A 16,689-nucleotide genomic window follows, 5' to 3' on the forward strand; every position below is an offset into this window, starting at 1 on the left:
AACATAATAATTTAGCCAGTATGCTATTTTTTAATGGCTCTCAATAAAGTAAGATTCTTGTTGCCCATATAATGCTGCAGTTATGGAGCAAAGACCAAATGACTGACCAGCCAAACCTTGACCCACTTGTTTGGACAGCCTAACAAGTCCAACTACAAGTTTAGGGCTGGTTGACCTGTTAGACTGCCTAGATAGGGGAGGTAGGAGTGTTTGGAGTGTTTTTGTTTTTCTTGGATGTGAGCCAAGATTTCCATGCATTTGAGCAAAACCTGCTTCAATGTATAGCCCCTCCTGCGACTCTCTGTACAAAGTACATAAGAGCAAGAATATGACCCAAATCAATCCCTTACTGGTGTTTTATCTGAAAATATGTATGCTAGATATCTCTGATTATGGCTTTTATGGAAGCAATTCTTTTGCAGGGTTTCAGCACAAGTGCTTTACTAGGTGCTTTGCTGCTGTTTGTGGTTGTTTATCTACTGTTCTCTGGCTCCAGATCTCAGGATGAGGAACAAGAACCTCCAGGTCCCAAACCATTGCCACTGCTTGGGAACCTACTCATGCTTGACCTCAAGAAAGTCTACGTGAGCCTCTGCGAGGTGAGCTTGCATGCAAAAATGTATCATTGTATGATTATTTGACATAACGTGTTACCAGTTTAGACAAGCCTTAACAATGTTCTCACCAACAGTATTGTGGTTGAATGCAACCACAGCTGAAGGTGTTCCAAGACAGAACATAGTGAATGGAAGTTTTCATGATAACTTAAACAGATATTTGATCATGATGCTGAGATGCTATAATCTCAATTTAACAAGAGTATTGAGTAGAAATCCTTTTAAATTAAAACTTGTGCACATTTGAGATAATTCTTACAAGTGTCATTTTGCAGAGTACACATTTAAAATAGCTGTTCATGGCTTTTCCTGAACTGTTCTGCATTACAGCTGTCAAAACAATATGGATCAGTTTTCACTGTACATTTCGGCCCCAAAAAAGTCATAGTGCTGGCGGGATACAAGACGGTCAAGCAGGCACTTGTGAACCTTTCAGAGGAATTTGGAGACAGAGATATCACCCCCATATTCCATGATTTCAACAAGGGATTTGGTAAGAATTCAGTCTTTGGCATTAATGTCTTCCAATATATATATATATATAATACATGAACCATGGCATTGCAACAGTATTGTATTCATCGAAGCACCTTGAAATACCATGTAAATGCCATCTTATATTAATATGGTAATCATTCAGTACCATGTATCAAAGTTCAGTTCCTTTAAAAAGTGTTTACCCTCTTGGACTTTTTCATATTTGTTTTACAGCATTGAATATCAGTGAACTTACTTTGGCTTGTTTTTTGTCACTCATCAATAGAAAATTATATTTTGTCAAAATGAAATCATATCTACAAAGTGATTTTAAATAATTATGAATTTAAAATACATGTTAATCCTTTTCAGGGCTGTAGCTTAGAATTCTGCCACAACCCTTTAAAATAATTATTGTATTTTTGGTTACTGTTTTTACACTGTATCCATTTACTCAAGAGTTTGTTTCTTAAAGGGTTAGTTCACCCAAAAATGAAAATGATTCCATAATTTACTCACCCTAAAGCCATCCTAGGTGTATATGGTTTTCTTCTTTCCGCCAAGCGCATAAACGAGTTATATTTAAAAATATCCTATCTCTTCCAAGCTTTATAATGGGAGTGAATGGTACCTTACAACAACAACAACAACTTACATTTATATAGCGCTTTTCTCAAACTCAAAGCGATTTACATAGTATAGGGGGAATCTCCTCAACCACCACCAGTGTGCAGCATCCACCTGGATGATAATCACTGGCTACCTTAGATATTAAAGCCCAAAAAAGTGCATCAATCCATCAAAAAAGTAATCCATACGGTTGTTTATAAAGGCCTTCTGAAGAGAAGTGATATGTTTTTGTAAGACAAATATCCATATTTATAACTTTATAAACTTTAATCACTAGCTTCCGGTAACGGCCGTCCATGCATTCACTGGCTTAGTCTATCCTCTGCGCTTCAGCGTTCGTCACTTCTCACCAGAGCTTACGCTACGCCTACGTCATATGCCGGAACTCGACTCTCTCGTGATCGCCGTTACCGGAAGCCAGTGATTATAGTTTATAAAGTTATAAATAAAGTACAATTTGTTAATTGATAGTTCGTGTTTTATTTTTTTATATATATAATGCATTATCTAATGTTAAAATTAAAGATATACAACATTTAGTTTTAAATGTTTTTGTATATGTAGAAATGAACATTAACCAAGATTAATAATTGCAGTAAAATTGTTCATGTTAACTAATTTTGTTGATAACTTCATAAACACCCACATGACGGACATGTCCGTAAACGATCTCTCTCCCGCACGATCCCCTGCAGTCGACCTTTATCCCTCTTGGAGGCATAATTAGCCTAATACAGGACCGGGTGTGTAGGATCACGACCCGACCCTGCCCTCCGCCCTGCCACAGTAACCCATATAACATATAAATTTTTTTTTAAATGACTACAGTTAAAAATATCAATATCAATCACATACATAATGCAGCAAAAACAGCATCTGTTAAAGGTTGCATTTCCAGGTGAATGCAAGTGGTGTGCAGCCATGGCCAAAGTATTGGCAGTGACATAAATTTTGTTTCGCAAAGTTTTCTGCTTCAGTTGTTGTGGTGTTGATCCATATTGTTTCTAGATTATTGTGCAGAGTGATCAGATGCATTTTAAATAATTGCAAAAAGCTTCAATGGCCACAAAAACCCAAATTTCACTGTTTTTTGGCCCTGGCACAAAATGACCAGCTAACATAATTTCACTAATCATATCTGCAGCACCTGTACATATCTACACTGTAAATATTGACTCTGTTGAGTGTTTTTGCTAATAAAAGCCTTTAAAACTCATGAAATGCTTATCATTGTTTTCCAATATACCATAGAAAAATGTGAAACAATAATCTACTAATACTGAGGCAGCAAATTTTGCAAAACACAAAATTTATGTTACTGCCAATACTTTTGGCCACAGCTGTACTGTATATAGTGTGTAAAGATGATTGTAATGTAAACTGGTGCACTAGGTAATCTTTAATCTGTCAGAATGATTGGCAGCACTTGATCGTGTACTCACCGTGCTCATGCTGTCCGTGTGTATCAAGCTAATTTTGTGCCAGAATTAACAAACAAATGGAGTATTTGGCAAACATACACAATCAGCTTCACAAAGATAATCTCGACTCTCAAATAAACAGAAAGTGATTTGCAAATACAAAGGCCATTTGAGAGAAAAGGGTAGCTGTCATGAGCCACAGGCTTAACAAACAAACAAGATTTTGTTTTGTTTTTCAAATATAAAAAAGGGTGTTTTATATGAGGCTATATTGTTTTTTCAAAAATAAGTACCATATATTCTACAAATTTTACATTTTGAACAAATGCATACCACTTAAGTGTCACACGACTTTTTGGCATGATTTCTGATTTTCTCAACATTTTCTAGAAAGTGTTATAGGCACTGTACTGTGGTTTTACAATCTAAACCATGAATGTACCATGAATGTACCCCAGGGGTCCCTCTTGGGACCCATTCTATTTTCTCTGTTTAAATACTTAATACTTAAAAACTCCCTTTGGGATCTATCATGAAGAAATATAATATTTCATATCATGGCTATGCCGATGATACTCAGCTATATATTCCTCTTAGTTCTGATTACTTTTGATCTGTGCTTCTAAAATGCTTTGAGGACATTAAATGCTGGACTGCAAGTAAATGAGAGCAAAACTGAGGTTGTTGTGTTTGGTCTCCCTGGTGCTGTCTCTGATATCACTAGGAACCTGGACACACTGTCTTCAAATATTCATCCTTTTGCAAAAACATAGGTGTGATTTTTGACCCCAAGCTACATTTTGGAAAACAGATAAATGCTGTGGTGAGGAGTAGCTTTTTTCAATTAAGGCAAATAGCCAAATTAAAACCTCTGCTCTCATTTAAGGATCTGGAGACAGTTATCCATGCCTTCATCTCATCTAGACTTGACTATTGAAATGCACTGTATATGGGGCTAAATCACTTATCTCTGTATCGCCTGCAGTTGGTCCAAAACGCAGCTGCTTGGTTGCTTACTGATGCTAAGAAGAGGGAACACATTTCACCGGTTTTAGCATCTCTCCACTGGTTACTGGTGCATTATAGGATCCATTTTAAGATCTTGTTATTTGTTTATAAAGCCTTAAATGGTGTGGCCCCTTCTTATCTGTCAGAACTTCTGAGCTATCAACAAACCCCTAGAAGCCTCAGATCTTCTGACAAATTTCTCCTGCAAATACCTCGCTCTCGCCAAATGTTTAAAGGGGATCGTGCTTTTTCTGTTGTTGGCCCGAGACTATTGAACAGTATACCTCTGAACGTTAGGTCTGCCCCTTCCATTCCTGTTTTTAAATCATGCCTGAAGACATATCTGTATTCCTTGGCGTTTACATGAATATTTATTGTAGACTATATGGGTAATTTCTTGTTTTGTGTTATTTTTCAAATGAGTCTTTTATTCCTCTGTGCCCTGGTATTGTTTTATTTGCATATGTACAGCACTTTGGTATACACTAAATGTTCATAAATGTGCTATATAAATAAATTGACCATGACCAATCACAATAGAGTTAGTGTACCTTTTCCACAGTGAATTTTTCAGCACCAGGTGGGAAGCATGTTCAAATGAAAGATTACATAATTCAAAATTCCCAAATTATGTTTTTCAATCTTCTGGGATTCCAGTCAGAAATCCACTTTGACTTTTGATTAAATGATTCCTTTGTAGGGATTGTATTTTCCAATGGTGAAAACTGGAGTCAAATGAGACGCTTTGCTCTTTCAAAACTGCGAGACTTTGGGATGGGGAAGAGAGGAAGTGAAGATAAAATCATTGAAGAATCAATGTATTTAAGAGAGGAATTTGAGAAGTTTGAAGGTAGGATTGCAAACCACAAGGACAAGAATTGTGACTTAATCCGAATTGAATTCAGTATTAACATGTTCTCACCCCTCTGCAGGAAAACCATTCGATACCAGTCTGCCTGTGAGCCTGGCTATTTCAAACATAATCTCATCGATAGTCTACGGTAGCAGATTTGAGTACAGCGACCCTCAGTTACATGAAATGGTCCAACGAGCATACGAAAACATGAAAATGGTTGGCTCAGCCTCAATCCAGGTACACATCCTGTACATCTACAAATTATTCATGCACACTGCTAGTTATTTACCAAATGTTTCTAGATGTTCAAGAATGACATAATTACAGTTATCTCAGATTTATTATTGAAAACAATTGGAGTATTATTGAAGGTGATGCTATATTTGAAAATTTTTCCCAGTGAGTAAATTCAGTGGTGCATTATATTTCTTTTTCATTCTGCTTATTTGTAGCTCTACAACATGTTTCCTTGGCTTCGTCCATTTGTGAAGAACCAAAAACAAATAGTGAACAACCTCAGGGATAACTATAAAGAAAGTGAGAAACTCATAAAAGGCTTGCTAAAGACTTTGAACCCTCAAGATCCCAGAGGGTTTGCTGATTCGTTTCTTATTCAACAGCAAATTGAAAAGGTACTGTAGTGCGTGTAAACATTGCAGCCAAATACAGTTGTGACAACCACATTTAGTTGAAATCATCTTTATAAAACATTTAAATACAGTAGTTATCACTTCTGAATCTTTTAAGTTTACTCATGGCCTAAAAGTAATCCAGATTTAAAGGAATATTCCAGATTAAATCGACAGTCCTGACAGCCCTTTTCATTTTCAACTAAGTCATCTCAACCCACAGGAGACATGTTGGTAATTAGTCCTACCCCAAAAGGATGATTTAGACACATTTATATATATATATATACACTTTTATAACATAACAATTCTATCCGGAAGACTCACAGACTTGAGTGAGGTTTAGGATGACATTTATTTGATGAATATAAAACAGAATATTAATGTCTCTCTTTGGCGTAGACCCCCTTCTGGCGGTCCGAATAAGTTGTACTCGGAACCGTCATATCCTGCAGGAGATAGGAGGCAGGGGCGAGGAGCCTACCCCAGTGCAGGACGGGACTCAACAGGTGGTGGTGGGGTGGTGGAGGTTGCCATGTTAGCACACTGAAACAGCAATGTGATAGATTGTGAGCAGACTTATAAAGCAATGGCTTGATTGACCAGGAGTTACCCAGCTAATGGTGCGATGATGTACAGCTGCTAGTCTTCCCGCTAGAACTACGCTGCACTTACATTTCATGCAAGTGCTTTAGAATAAATAGTATCTGCATCATGCTGTGGTGATGGACAGAATACCACAGATGCTGCCGATAGAGATAAATATATTTAAACTGGAACATTCCTTTAATTCACTGATTTCTTTAATTTGGTCTATTTGATTTAATTGTACATTGTTTCATGTTCTAGTGTTGCTATGTACTCTGTAGAGAAAATGTTTTATGCAATCTGACACTTATTCTGCATGTCACCATCACAATTTGTGCAGGACTCTGGCAAAAAAGCGACTCTGTTCCACATGCAGAATCTATTTTATACAGTTAACAACCTGTTTGCTGCCGGGACTGACACTACAACTACAACACTACGCTGGAGTCTTCTGCTGATGGCCAAATACCCTCAAATACAAGGTGTGCATGCAAATGTCAATGTTAACACAAAAACATCCGATGTGAATGAATGTCAGAGAAACGCATTAGTATTAGAGGTCTAGTAGAACAAGAATGTGTTGGGAAAATTGACAATGGACCATTGAATTACTGAAAATTAGAGAACACATACAGCATTCCAGCTTTGACAAAATCATGATATAGTAACAGAATAATATCATGTGAAATACCTGTTGTGCAGTGAAGCCATTATCTGTATCTGTATTTGTTCATATGACAAAATGATCTGTATTCAGATAGAACCGGTTATGGGCGGGGCTTATACCAGAAGTGCGTCAAAACTAAACGAAACACCCATTTTTTAAACGCTACTCTTACATTTATAGTTTCTATTAATATGTACCTTGTGTATGCCTTTTCATAATAATAGCCTATTATTATTATTATACAATTATGATCTAATTTAACTTTTTTTTCTTACCAAATGAAGCTGAATTTGTAGGTCACATTAACTGTGGAATGTGTTGTTAACTGTGGCTTCTCCTGGTATTTCTGATATTAATATCTGCATGAAACAGAATTTTCTCTTGTCTGTGCTTGTATAAGCTAACTACATTATTCTGGAGGCAGGAGGTGTCCTGCAAAATGTGAAATGTCAAGTTGACACATTTTACAGTGAATAATAAATGCAAATTCAAACATAATTGTTTATTGAACTTCAATAAATGAAGATAAATCAATAAAGCCTACAAACAGGTGAGTCCTGTAAGCCTATCAGAAATGTTTATGATGTGACACCATTATTAAGTTAAATAATAATGATAATAATATAAGACGAAAAAAAGACGGAGCATGTTTCAATTTCTTTGTTTTACCGAAGCAGGACTATTCCGAATAGATGAATGGGGTACAATGGGGCTAAAGGCACTTTTTGCTTTTTTTTTCTGGTCAAGATGTATCAAGGTCAAATAAATTGATTTATTTGTATTGAATATTGATAGCGCAACATCATTTGTGTGAAATTAAATAAGAACGGAAGGTTGTTTTGATTAAAAGTCAGTTTTACAAATAAATTGTGGTGAGGGAGCCTTTTACCCCACACTTGGATTTCAAGTGATATTGTGTAGATATAGGCAATAGTTATAGGGCACAATTTGTCAACTAATGCAAATCATTTTGAGACAGCAAGATTAAAACTAAATAGCATCAAAAACTACCACAGGACAGTTTCCTAAACACCTGTGGTAGTTTTTGATGCTATTTAGCGTTTTGGGAGGGGTCTTTAGCCCTGTTGTACCCTACTCTATGAAGCATTTAAAACTTTATGGAGCATTTTAACTTATTTCCGGGAATACATTCTTACCTAGATAACTACCTTAATTGCTGATGTGGATATATATGTGATCAACTTTAAGAGATGGATGGACGAGCTGTGTGGAGCTCTGTGGAAGCATGTGTGAAACATTAACATAGATATTTCAAGAAGTGGAAAGTGTATATGATGGCGTATCTTAATGCTACACTTGATAAGCTCCAGCTATTAACCTTTGTACATGTCAAGGACTATCTTCTAGCTGAAGGGGTTTCTACGGCATTCAAGGACATGCTATATTGTGAACACAGAACAAAGAATTGTTACATTTTCAATAATTCAATGATCCGTAGTAAAGTATTCCGCTATTACCATGGTTACCACATGTAAATATGTTTATCTTAAGACATTTTTCAAGTTGTCGTCTACACTCGTGTGAGTAGAACTGGTTCCTTAATCCTTACACCACCGTTTCAATCTTTTGAACATTTACTATATAATAATTTGTAAACAAGAAAGCGAGGTGGAATGCAACTGTAATGAGGTCTACAAACCTGGAACTACTTCATAGCTGTGCAGTTAAAGGAAGTTTATCAACACCTTTGAATGTGTGTCAGCCAATCAGAATAGAAAATGTAATTATGCCGTATGGTCTTGCTTTTGCAAAAGACAAGGTCCAAGAGGAGATTGACAGAGTGATCGGTGAACATCAGCCAGTGGTGGAGGACAGGAAGAAATTACCATACACAGACGCTGTGATCCATGAAACCCAGAGACTGGCCAACATAGTCCCCACAGGTGTGCCCCGTAAGACCACCTGTGACGTTCACCTCAATGGATACCTCATCAAGAAGGTCAGGCTAAAATACAAATAGATGTTAGCGTATAAACTGTTCTTGGGTCATTCTTCTCGTTGAAGTATCAAGAAATAGTGCAGAATCTTAGTATTTCGTATCATAACTGTCATTTTGTTATAATTTTCTAAAAACAATGTGTGACATATTGAAATTATATTTGTATTAAATTATAAAAGAGTAAAAAATAGAATTTCCACAAGTGGTGTCGAATTCTCAAAACATTCTCAAATTTTGTTTTAAATGACAGTAATCTGTGCTAAGGATGATATACGAGTTGCGTTATTGCCAGATCTTTTAAGAAAAACAAGCAACCTGGGACCTATACCACAAAGTGCTGCTCATAAACTTTCTCTGTCAACTCAGACTTTGATCCCAAGTTCAAGATTAGTTGAACAGCCAATCGCATGTGAAATGGTAAGAAAGTGATCATTACCCAGAACAAAACCCTCTATAGAGCAGGTTAGCTGTGCCACATAAAGGCTGACCTACTTTCACTGTACCTAAAACCCAGGGTTAACGTATGGAAACATGTTACGACATCACTTATCAGATTAATCTCTGCAAAGAAGGACATTTATGAGGAAAAGCTTATTTGAAATGATATCCTCCACATAGACATAAGACAAGCGGACTCTGGACCTCTGGACCTTACCGTGTCATCAACTTTGGAACTCCCTTTCCGGGGGACTTTTATTGCACTTGAGATCCAGAGTCTCCGGAGGTAACGATTACCAGTCTACCGAGGGAAGGGAGCTCCCTTTTCGAGGAGGCCTTGGATTGTCTTTGTGAATCATGGATGTCTTTTGGATCATGAATGTCTTCTTTGCAATGTTCCAGAGAGCACATGATAGACACTAATGGGGAGTAAGTAAGCCCCTGATGATTTCGGGAGAGTTTGGACTCAATTATAGTTTGGACCCCCCACTTACTTACTTACAATGAAGGTCTATCAGTTGATTTGGGGAGAACCTCTGGAACATTCCAAAAAATACATTCATGTTTCATAAAGACAGTCCGAAACCAGGCACCACTCATCACCTGGCCAATACCATCCCTACAGTGAAGCATGGTGGTGGCAGCATCAGGCTGTGGGGATGTTTTTCAGCAGCAGGAACTGGGAGACTAGTCAGGATCGAGGGAAAGATGAATGCAGCAATGTACAGACACCCTTGATGAAAACCTGCTCCAGAGCGCTCTGAACCTCAGACTGGGGCGAAGGTTCATCTTTCAACAGGACAACGACCCTAAGCACACAGTCAAGATAACAAAGGAGTGGCTTCGGGACAACTCTGTGAATGTCCTTGAGTGGCCCAGCCAGAGCAAAGACGTCAACCTGATTGAACATCTCTGGAGAGATCTGAAAATGGCTGTGCACCGACGTTCCCCATCCAACCTGATGGAGCTTGAGAGGTCCAGTAAAGAAGAATGAAAGAAACTGCCCAAAAATAGGTGTGCCAAGCTTGTAGCATCATACACAAAAAGACTTGAGGCTGTAATTGGTGCCAAAGGTGCTTCAACAAAGTATTGAGCAAAGGCTGTGAATACTTCTGTACATGTGATTTTTTTTCGTTTATTATTTTTAATAAATTTGCAGAGATTTCAAACAAACTTCTTTCACATTGTCATTATGGGGTATTGTTTGTAGAATTTTGAGGAAAATAATTAATTTAATCCATTTGGAATAAGGCTGTAACATAAAACAAATGTGGAAAAAGTGAAGAACTGTGAATACTTTCCGGATGCACTATATCCATCCATCCATCCATCCATCCATCCATCCATCCATCTAGTGAGGACATGAAAATGTACTGCATAGTAGGAACAGCCCTCTCATACTGTGTTCACCCCATGTGTCAATTACAATTTAGCAGAGTACTTATTGTGTTCTGATCTGTTTTGCAGGGTACTAGCGTTTTCCCACTTCTGGTAACTGTATTAAAAGATGAAAATGAGTGGGAAACACCACATACCTTCAACCCAGGACACTTCCTAAATAAGCAGGGCCAGTTTGTAAAAAAGGATGCCTTTATGCCCTTCTCTGCGGGTACAGTGCACTTTGAATTTACTAGTTCTTTTATTCCTACAGAGAAAACTTTTGTTCATTTTTCATTTTCACCTCCCTCAGGGCGCAGGGTGTGTCTTGGAGAGGGTTTGGCCAGGATGGAACTCTTCCTGTTCTTCACCTCCCTCCTTCAGGCTTTCCGCTTCACTCCTCCACCTGGAGTGTCTGAAGATGATCTGGACCTCACACCATCTGTGGGATTTACCCTCAACCCGTCTCCACATAAACTGTGTGCAGTGAAACGATCTTAATCAGACGCTTTCCATTTGCTTTGGAATGTAACCTTGTGTTGTATTGTTATGGTCACTTATATATCTTTTTTTCTTCACTTTATTGATTACATTTTCCCTTTTAACTGATGGTTCCTTTAACTGCAAGATAAGGATTTTAAAACTAAAATCTGTGCCAACTGTCATAAACAACATGAAAAATCAATAAAGAACCTTGTCCATACGCAACTTGTTTGCTTATATGGGTTCCAAAAAATAATGAATGTTGAACAGCGGGCATGTGGTTGTTCCTTTAGTCTTGGTGCCAAGTAGAAGCTTTTTCTTTGAAGAATTCTGTTGTAAATAATTGACAAACAGATATAACTCAATTCTATAGAATTTTTGTTTATCCTGTAGGATCTTAAATGATTCTTAAAATCCTAATCCTACCTCTACACCTTTTTTCCAATGCCCCATGTTACATTGCTCAAAATATAGGCATTAGTACCGTAAGGACATTGTAACATGTTCCAGCCTAAATGACTTGAACAAAGCATAATACAATACTCATTAAAACCTTGTTTACACCTGGTGTTAAGATGTATCTCAGGTGATCTGATCACAAGTGGTCAGACGAGACACATTGCTGTTTAAACCTGATCACTCAAATGCATCTCCTGGGACAACTTGTGTTCGAATTTGGAGGGGAGGGTCTCTGATTTCATGATAAAATATCTTTAATCATTATGCCTCTGTTTTGCGGCCGGCCAACTGGAAAAAGTCCTGGTTCTCTTGATGGCCAGTTCGCCTCTGGACCCCCCTCCAGATCAAACCCCTCATCAAACCCCTCATCAATATTTTTACTCATTACTTATTTTGGTATCAAAGGAAATATTAAAAGTGGAAACAGGAAATCGGATGTGAAAATGCGGAATAGAACCACGATCGCTTGGACAACAGTACACATTCACACGTCTTTTACAGCCCACACGACTGCCGCAACATTTATTGTTTAGTCTGTTGAATATTTGTGTGGTCCCACCAGAGAATTGGGGTGCACTGTGTGGCAGATGCTATTTACACCGGGGTACAAATAGGCACTCCGAATAAATGAAGCCACAACCCAATGAAATTAAGACACAACAAGTAAATTAAGCCATTAAGCCACAGCACAACAAAATTAAGCTTCAACACAAAGACGAAAGGACTCATGAATCTGGTGTTTTATTTTAAAACAGCAAGGCAAATTTTGTTATGTTGCCTGACAGTAACACCATATACAGAGAGGTAATTACAATACTCAGCTTCACATTGCACAATTGCCTTTGCCAAAATGTATTTTGTACCCTAGGAGGGCACCAGAAAGTCCACCGGCTGCACTTACTCGCACGTTATATGTTACACATTTCTTTTGAGACAAAATACTTATTTAAGTATTTAAGCTTTGTTTAAGGTCATTAAATAAAAAAATGTTTAATAACTTTCCAATAAGTGAAAACATAGTATTTGGGGTAAAAAGCCCCCCTGTTGCAGGGGCTAAATGCCCCTATTAAATACATTGTTTTCAAGTGATGCAAATAGATTTGTTATGAACATTTTTCAAATTGGGCTCACATTGACACATCCAATCATAACGGAGATTAGTTGGTTAATAGAATACTTGAGATGTAATAAAAATGTGTTTGAAATGTACAGGAAATGGTTTACTTTTTTCTGAAGTCGATATTTTGAGGAAGCATCATCCTAATTTGTTACCCAAAAATGCATCTTGGTGTTTCTAAATTATTTGTATTAGTTCACAAATTTTGCACTATAACTTTTGCCCCTATATCTACACGATATCACTTTACACCCCCTAGGGGCCATTTATCCCAAAGGTTTTTAAAAAACAGAATTTTAATCGAAAAAATCTTCTGTGTCAATTATGTTGCTCTATCAATATTCAATAAAAATAAATAATTTCCTTAAGGGATGCGTTTAGTCCTGCTGTACCCTATAATTCAGAAGTCAAATAAATTGTTTAATTAGACTCATGATTGTGAGAAACAAACGGAAATCTAATGTATTATTTAGTGAAACTGTTGACCGACAGTTGCTCTCCTCGGCACGTTCATGAGACTGCACGAGAGCAGTATCTGTCGTGAGATAGGGCGTTCAAACCAAAATGTAATTTAGTTTATCTTAAAACAGGTCCAGTACAGTGATACTTAAAACAGAACAGAACATATCTGCACACAAACCAGAGAACCAAACTTACTTAACATGTCAGAAGAGTTTTTAGTCCAAGAATAGATGCATTTCTATGTCCAGCCTTATTTATTTGAAACAGAGTTCTCATTTAAACAGAGAGAAATAGGCAAAGGCAGCCACAGTTACACAGTGTCATAACCTCACCATAAACTACATGTGATTAAAGGTATACTTTCTATGTTAATCAGAGTTTTTGTCCTAACTGGACGTGAAGAGCGACAGTACATTCTGTCAATCACTTGGTTACTACTTTCGGCATCACGCTGAGAAATGGCACTGGTCCAAAAACATTCGCATAACAGTATTTTGAAGCCTGCGTCTCACTAGACAGTTAAAAACTACTTAAGTTTAGCCAACAATGTTACATTTTACTGTTTTCGCTGGTATACAATTTTCATAACATCAGTTATGAGTGATATGAGCGTGAAGTGATCGTCTGTGTTCCGCAACTGCTTTCGGGTCCTTCAATAACGTATAATGTGCGATTAAGGGCAGCCGGTGGACTTTCTGGTGCTCCCCTAGGGTAAGATGGTGCCCCCCTAGGGAGTTGGTGCCCTGCGCTGACTGTGTAGTATGCGTATAGGGAGTGGCGGCACTGATCAAAATGACCAACTTGTAAGGGAACGATCTGGTAATGACTGTAACCTTGGTTCCCAGAAAGGAGGGAAGAGACACTGTGTACGTTTGCGCTGTGCTTCGGTTTATATGCTCGCAATGACGTGCACATCCGGGATGGAGTGTTAAGTGCCATCTGCCAATTAATTGCCATGATTTTAAAGGGCATCAGAGAACGTCACTCCTGGGAGGAGTTTGCCATAGCATCACCTACTGATAAAGTGTCTCGTTCCCTCTTTTCAGGGAACCAAGGTTACAGTCGCAACCACACCAATTCAAGCATTTGTCCCAGTAAGTACCTTTTACAGCGGGACAGTGGTATGATTCTTTTTCATTCTGATCATTTAGCTCTACAACCTGTTTCCTTGGCTTCATCTTGGTTGAAGAATCAATGACTGATTGCATCAATTTGGTCTGAATTGAATTGTACCTTTTTGCATGTTCAGAGTAATTTCGGGGTATAATCACAGTCGTTTCAATAAGAATAATGTTCTAGTTTTGCAAAGAACTCCATTGAGTAATTATTTTACCCAACCTGTCACCATCACGATTTGTACAGGACACTTTTCAGTACGCAGAATCTATTTTATACGGTTAATAACCCGTTGCCAGTACTGACACTGCAACATCACTACACTGGACTCTTCTGCTAATAGAGTTCGAGTAGAACAAGAATGTTTTCCCAATTTCTGTGTACAAATGGTTTTTGTTTTTCTCAACAATTTAAATCAAGAATAATTGATGATGAACCAATGGCTCAGTGGGTAGCACAGCAAGAAGGTCTGTGTGGAGTTTGCATGTTCTCCCCGTGTTTGCGAGGGTTTCCTTTGGGTGCTCTGGTTTCCCCCAAAGTCCAAAACATGCAGGTTAAGTGAATTGGAGACTCTAAATTGCCCCGTGTGAGTGAGTGTCCCCTCAGTCACTGGGAATTGCGTCAGGAAGGACATGCTGTGTAAACTGTGCCAAATCAGATATACAGTATATGTGAAGCGGACTCTGCACCCATGTGGGACAAATGCTAGGAAAGAAGTAGAAGGGATGTCCTGTTAGCATTTTATTGAGAACGAGTCTGAGTACCAATCTGCATTTTGGTTACTCACAGATAGCGAGTCAGAAACCTTATAAACAGTTTAATTCAATCGTATCATCAAAATGGTGTTTAAATAAATACATTAATTAATTAAAACTTGAACCAAATGAAATTATAACAATACATTTTCAACATAATACTGTATTATTTTTTATAAAATGAAGCGTTTACATACAGAACCTCACAGCACAATTTAAAATAACACATTGGAGTTATATTTTGTTAAATAAAGTGCTGCATAACAGAACACCACAGATGTTAGATACTGCTTAAGTATAATGAAATGACTACTGTGTAATAAGTCACTGGATCTGTCGGAAGGAGAAAGCAGGATTTGGTATATTCTTTTCTCAGTAAAGCCATTTATTTACAATAAACAAAAACTATCATCTGCTACAAACAGAGCATGCAATGCTCATGACAAAGGTGTGAGCAGCCGGCATCAGAACAACACTGTCTCCACACAAGCGCTCACATTTGAATTACATGCAAACTGTACAATGTATTTATCTCATTAAGTCGCAGCTTTTGCATTTAAATATTCACACTAGGACACAACATGATTTAATTTACGTAATGACATTTGTACATCAGATGGTATCGGTTTCTGGTATCAGAGTATTTTACAAGTACGAGTACCAGTACATGAGCGTGGTATCGGACCCGATACCAGTATCAGTAAAAAACTCAGATAGCCCTTTTTCACACTCAGGGTTTTGAAATGCAGACGTAAACGTTTGCAGGGTAAACTTCAACAGCGGTGAATGGGAGATCACAGCATTAGTTTCATTTATGCATTTGCTCCCTATTATGTCTAAATGACTTTCCAGAAGAGGGACAAAATAGAGAGTGAGTCAGATGGGAGAAGATGCCAAATATACTGTCACTCTCTCAGCAGCTGTAATGAAAACCCCTCATAGCTGTTGTAGTTCGTTTTTTTTAAACTAATGGGTAATCCAGGGTAATATAACACATATGTTATAAACTTACTCTCGATATTTCAAAAAGTTGCCCAGGTCTCGGCCCCGTAGAAAAATTTCATATTAACACTTAGTAAATGTTTTTATTTTTTCACGCTTACACATTTGGCACTGTTTTTTTTTCAGTAAGAAATTCATGCCAAAGGTGTGAGCGCAACAAAAGGGAAGATGGAACAGTGTATATCGGATTACACAAGTCATTTACATGTTTATTGTAGATTATTTTACACATACAGACTGATTCTACGCAGTCAATGCGTTTTGTTGTTACACCCTTTCTTTGCTTGCATATAGCTGACTGCAGGTGTGCAATGTTTGTTGCCATGTTGGCAAAAATACAGACCACATTTACTTTCGCAACACACAAATTACACTTATGAAAAGTACTAAAGTATTGCTAATAATTTTTTTCCAATGGCTGCAATTTGATTTATGCTTTCACAAATCTCACCCTGTGCATGCAAATCATTAAGGCACTATTTTACCTTCATATGCGCACACAGGACATTTATATGCTCCAAATACAATTTTGCGCATGCAGAATTTTGGTACATACAGAAAATAACTCCATAGGGACCCTTCCTCCACCATCGCTGCACATATGCTACTTTCTGTCAATGGAAATGT

The 16,689-nt window shown here is 37.7% G+C and overlaps 1 protein-coding gene across 1 annotated transcript; it reads left to right on the top strand.

The window, feature by feature from the left end:
• Window positions 1-332: 332 nt before the first annotated feature.
• LOC127647220 (cytochrome P450 2K6-like) lies at window positions 333-11,371 on the top strand. The gene is made up of 9 exons (XM_052131352.1): window positions 333-599; window positions 948-1,110; window positions 4,854-5,003; window positions 5,086-5,246; window positions 5,462-5,641; window positions 6,567-6,708; window positions 8,669-8,853; window positions 10,759-10,900; window positions 10,982-11,371. Exons 1-9 carry the CDS (start codon window positions 393-395, stop codon window positions 11,167-11,169), a joined length of 1,518 nt encoding a protein of 505 aa, XP_051987312.1. The 5' UTR covers window positions 333-392; the 3' UTR covers window positions 11,170-11,371.
• The last annotated feature ends 5,318 nt before the right edge of the window (window positions 11,372-16,689 follow it).

This window comes from Xyrauchen texanus, chromosome 8 (genome assembly GCF_025860055.1).
Source record: "Xyrauchen texanus isolate HMW12.3.18 chromosome 8, RBS_HiC_50CHRs, whole genome shotgun sequence".
Classification (NCBI taxonomy): Eukaryota; Metazoa; Chordata; class Actinopteri; order Cypriniformes; family Catostomidae; genus Xyrauchen; species Xyrauchen texanus.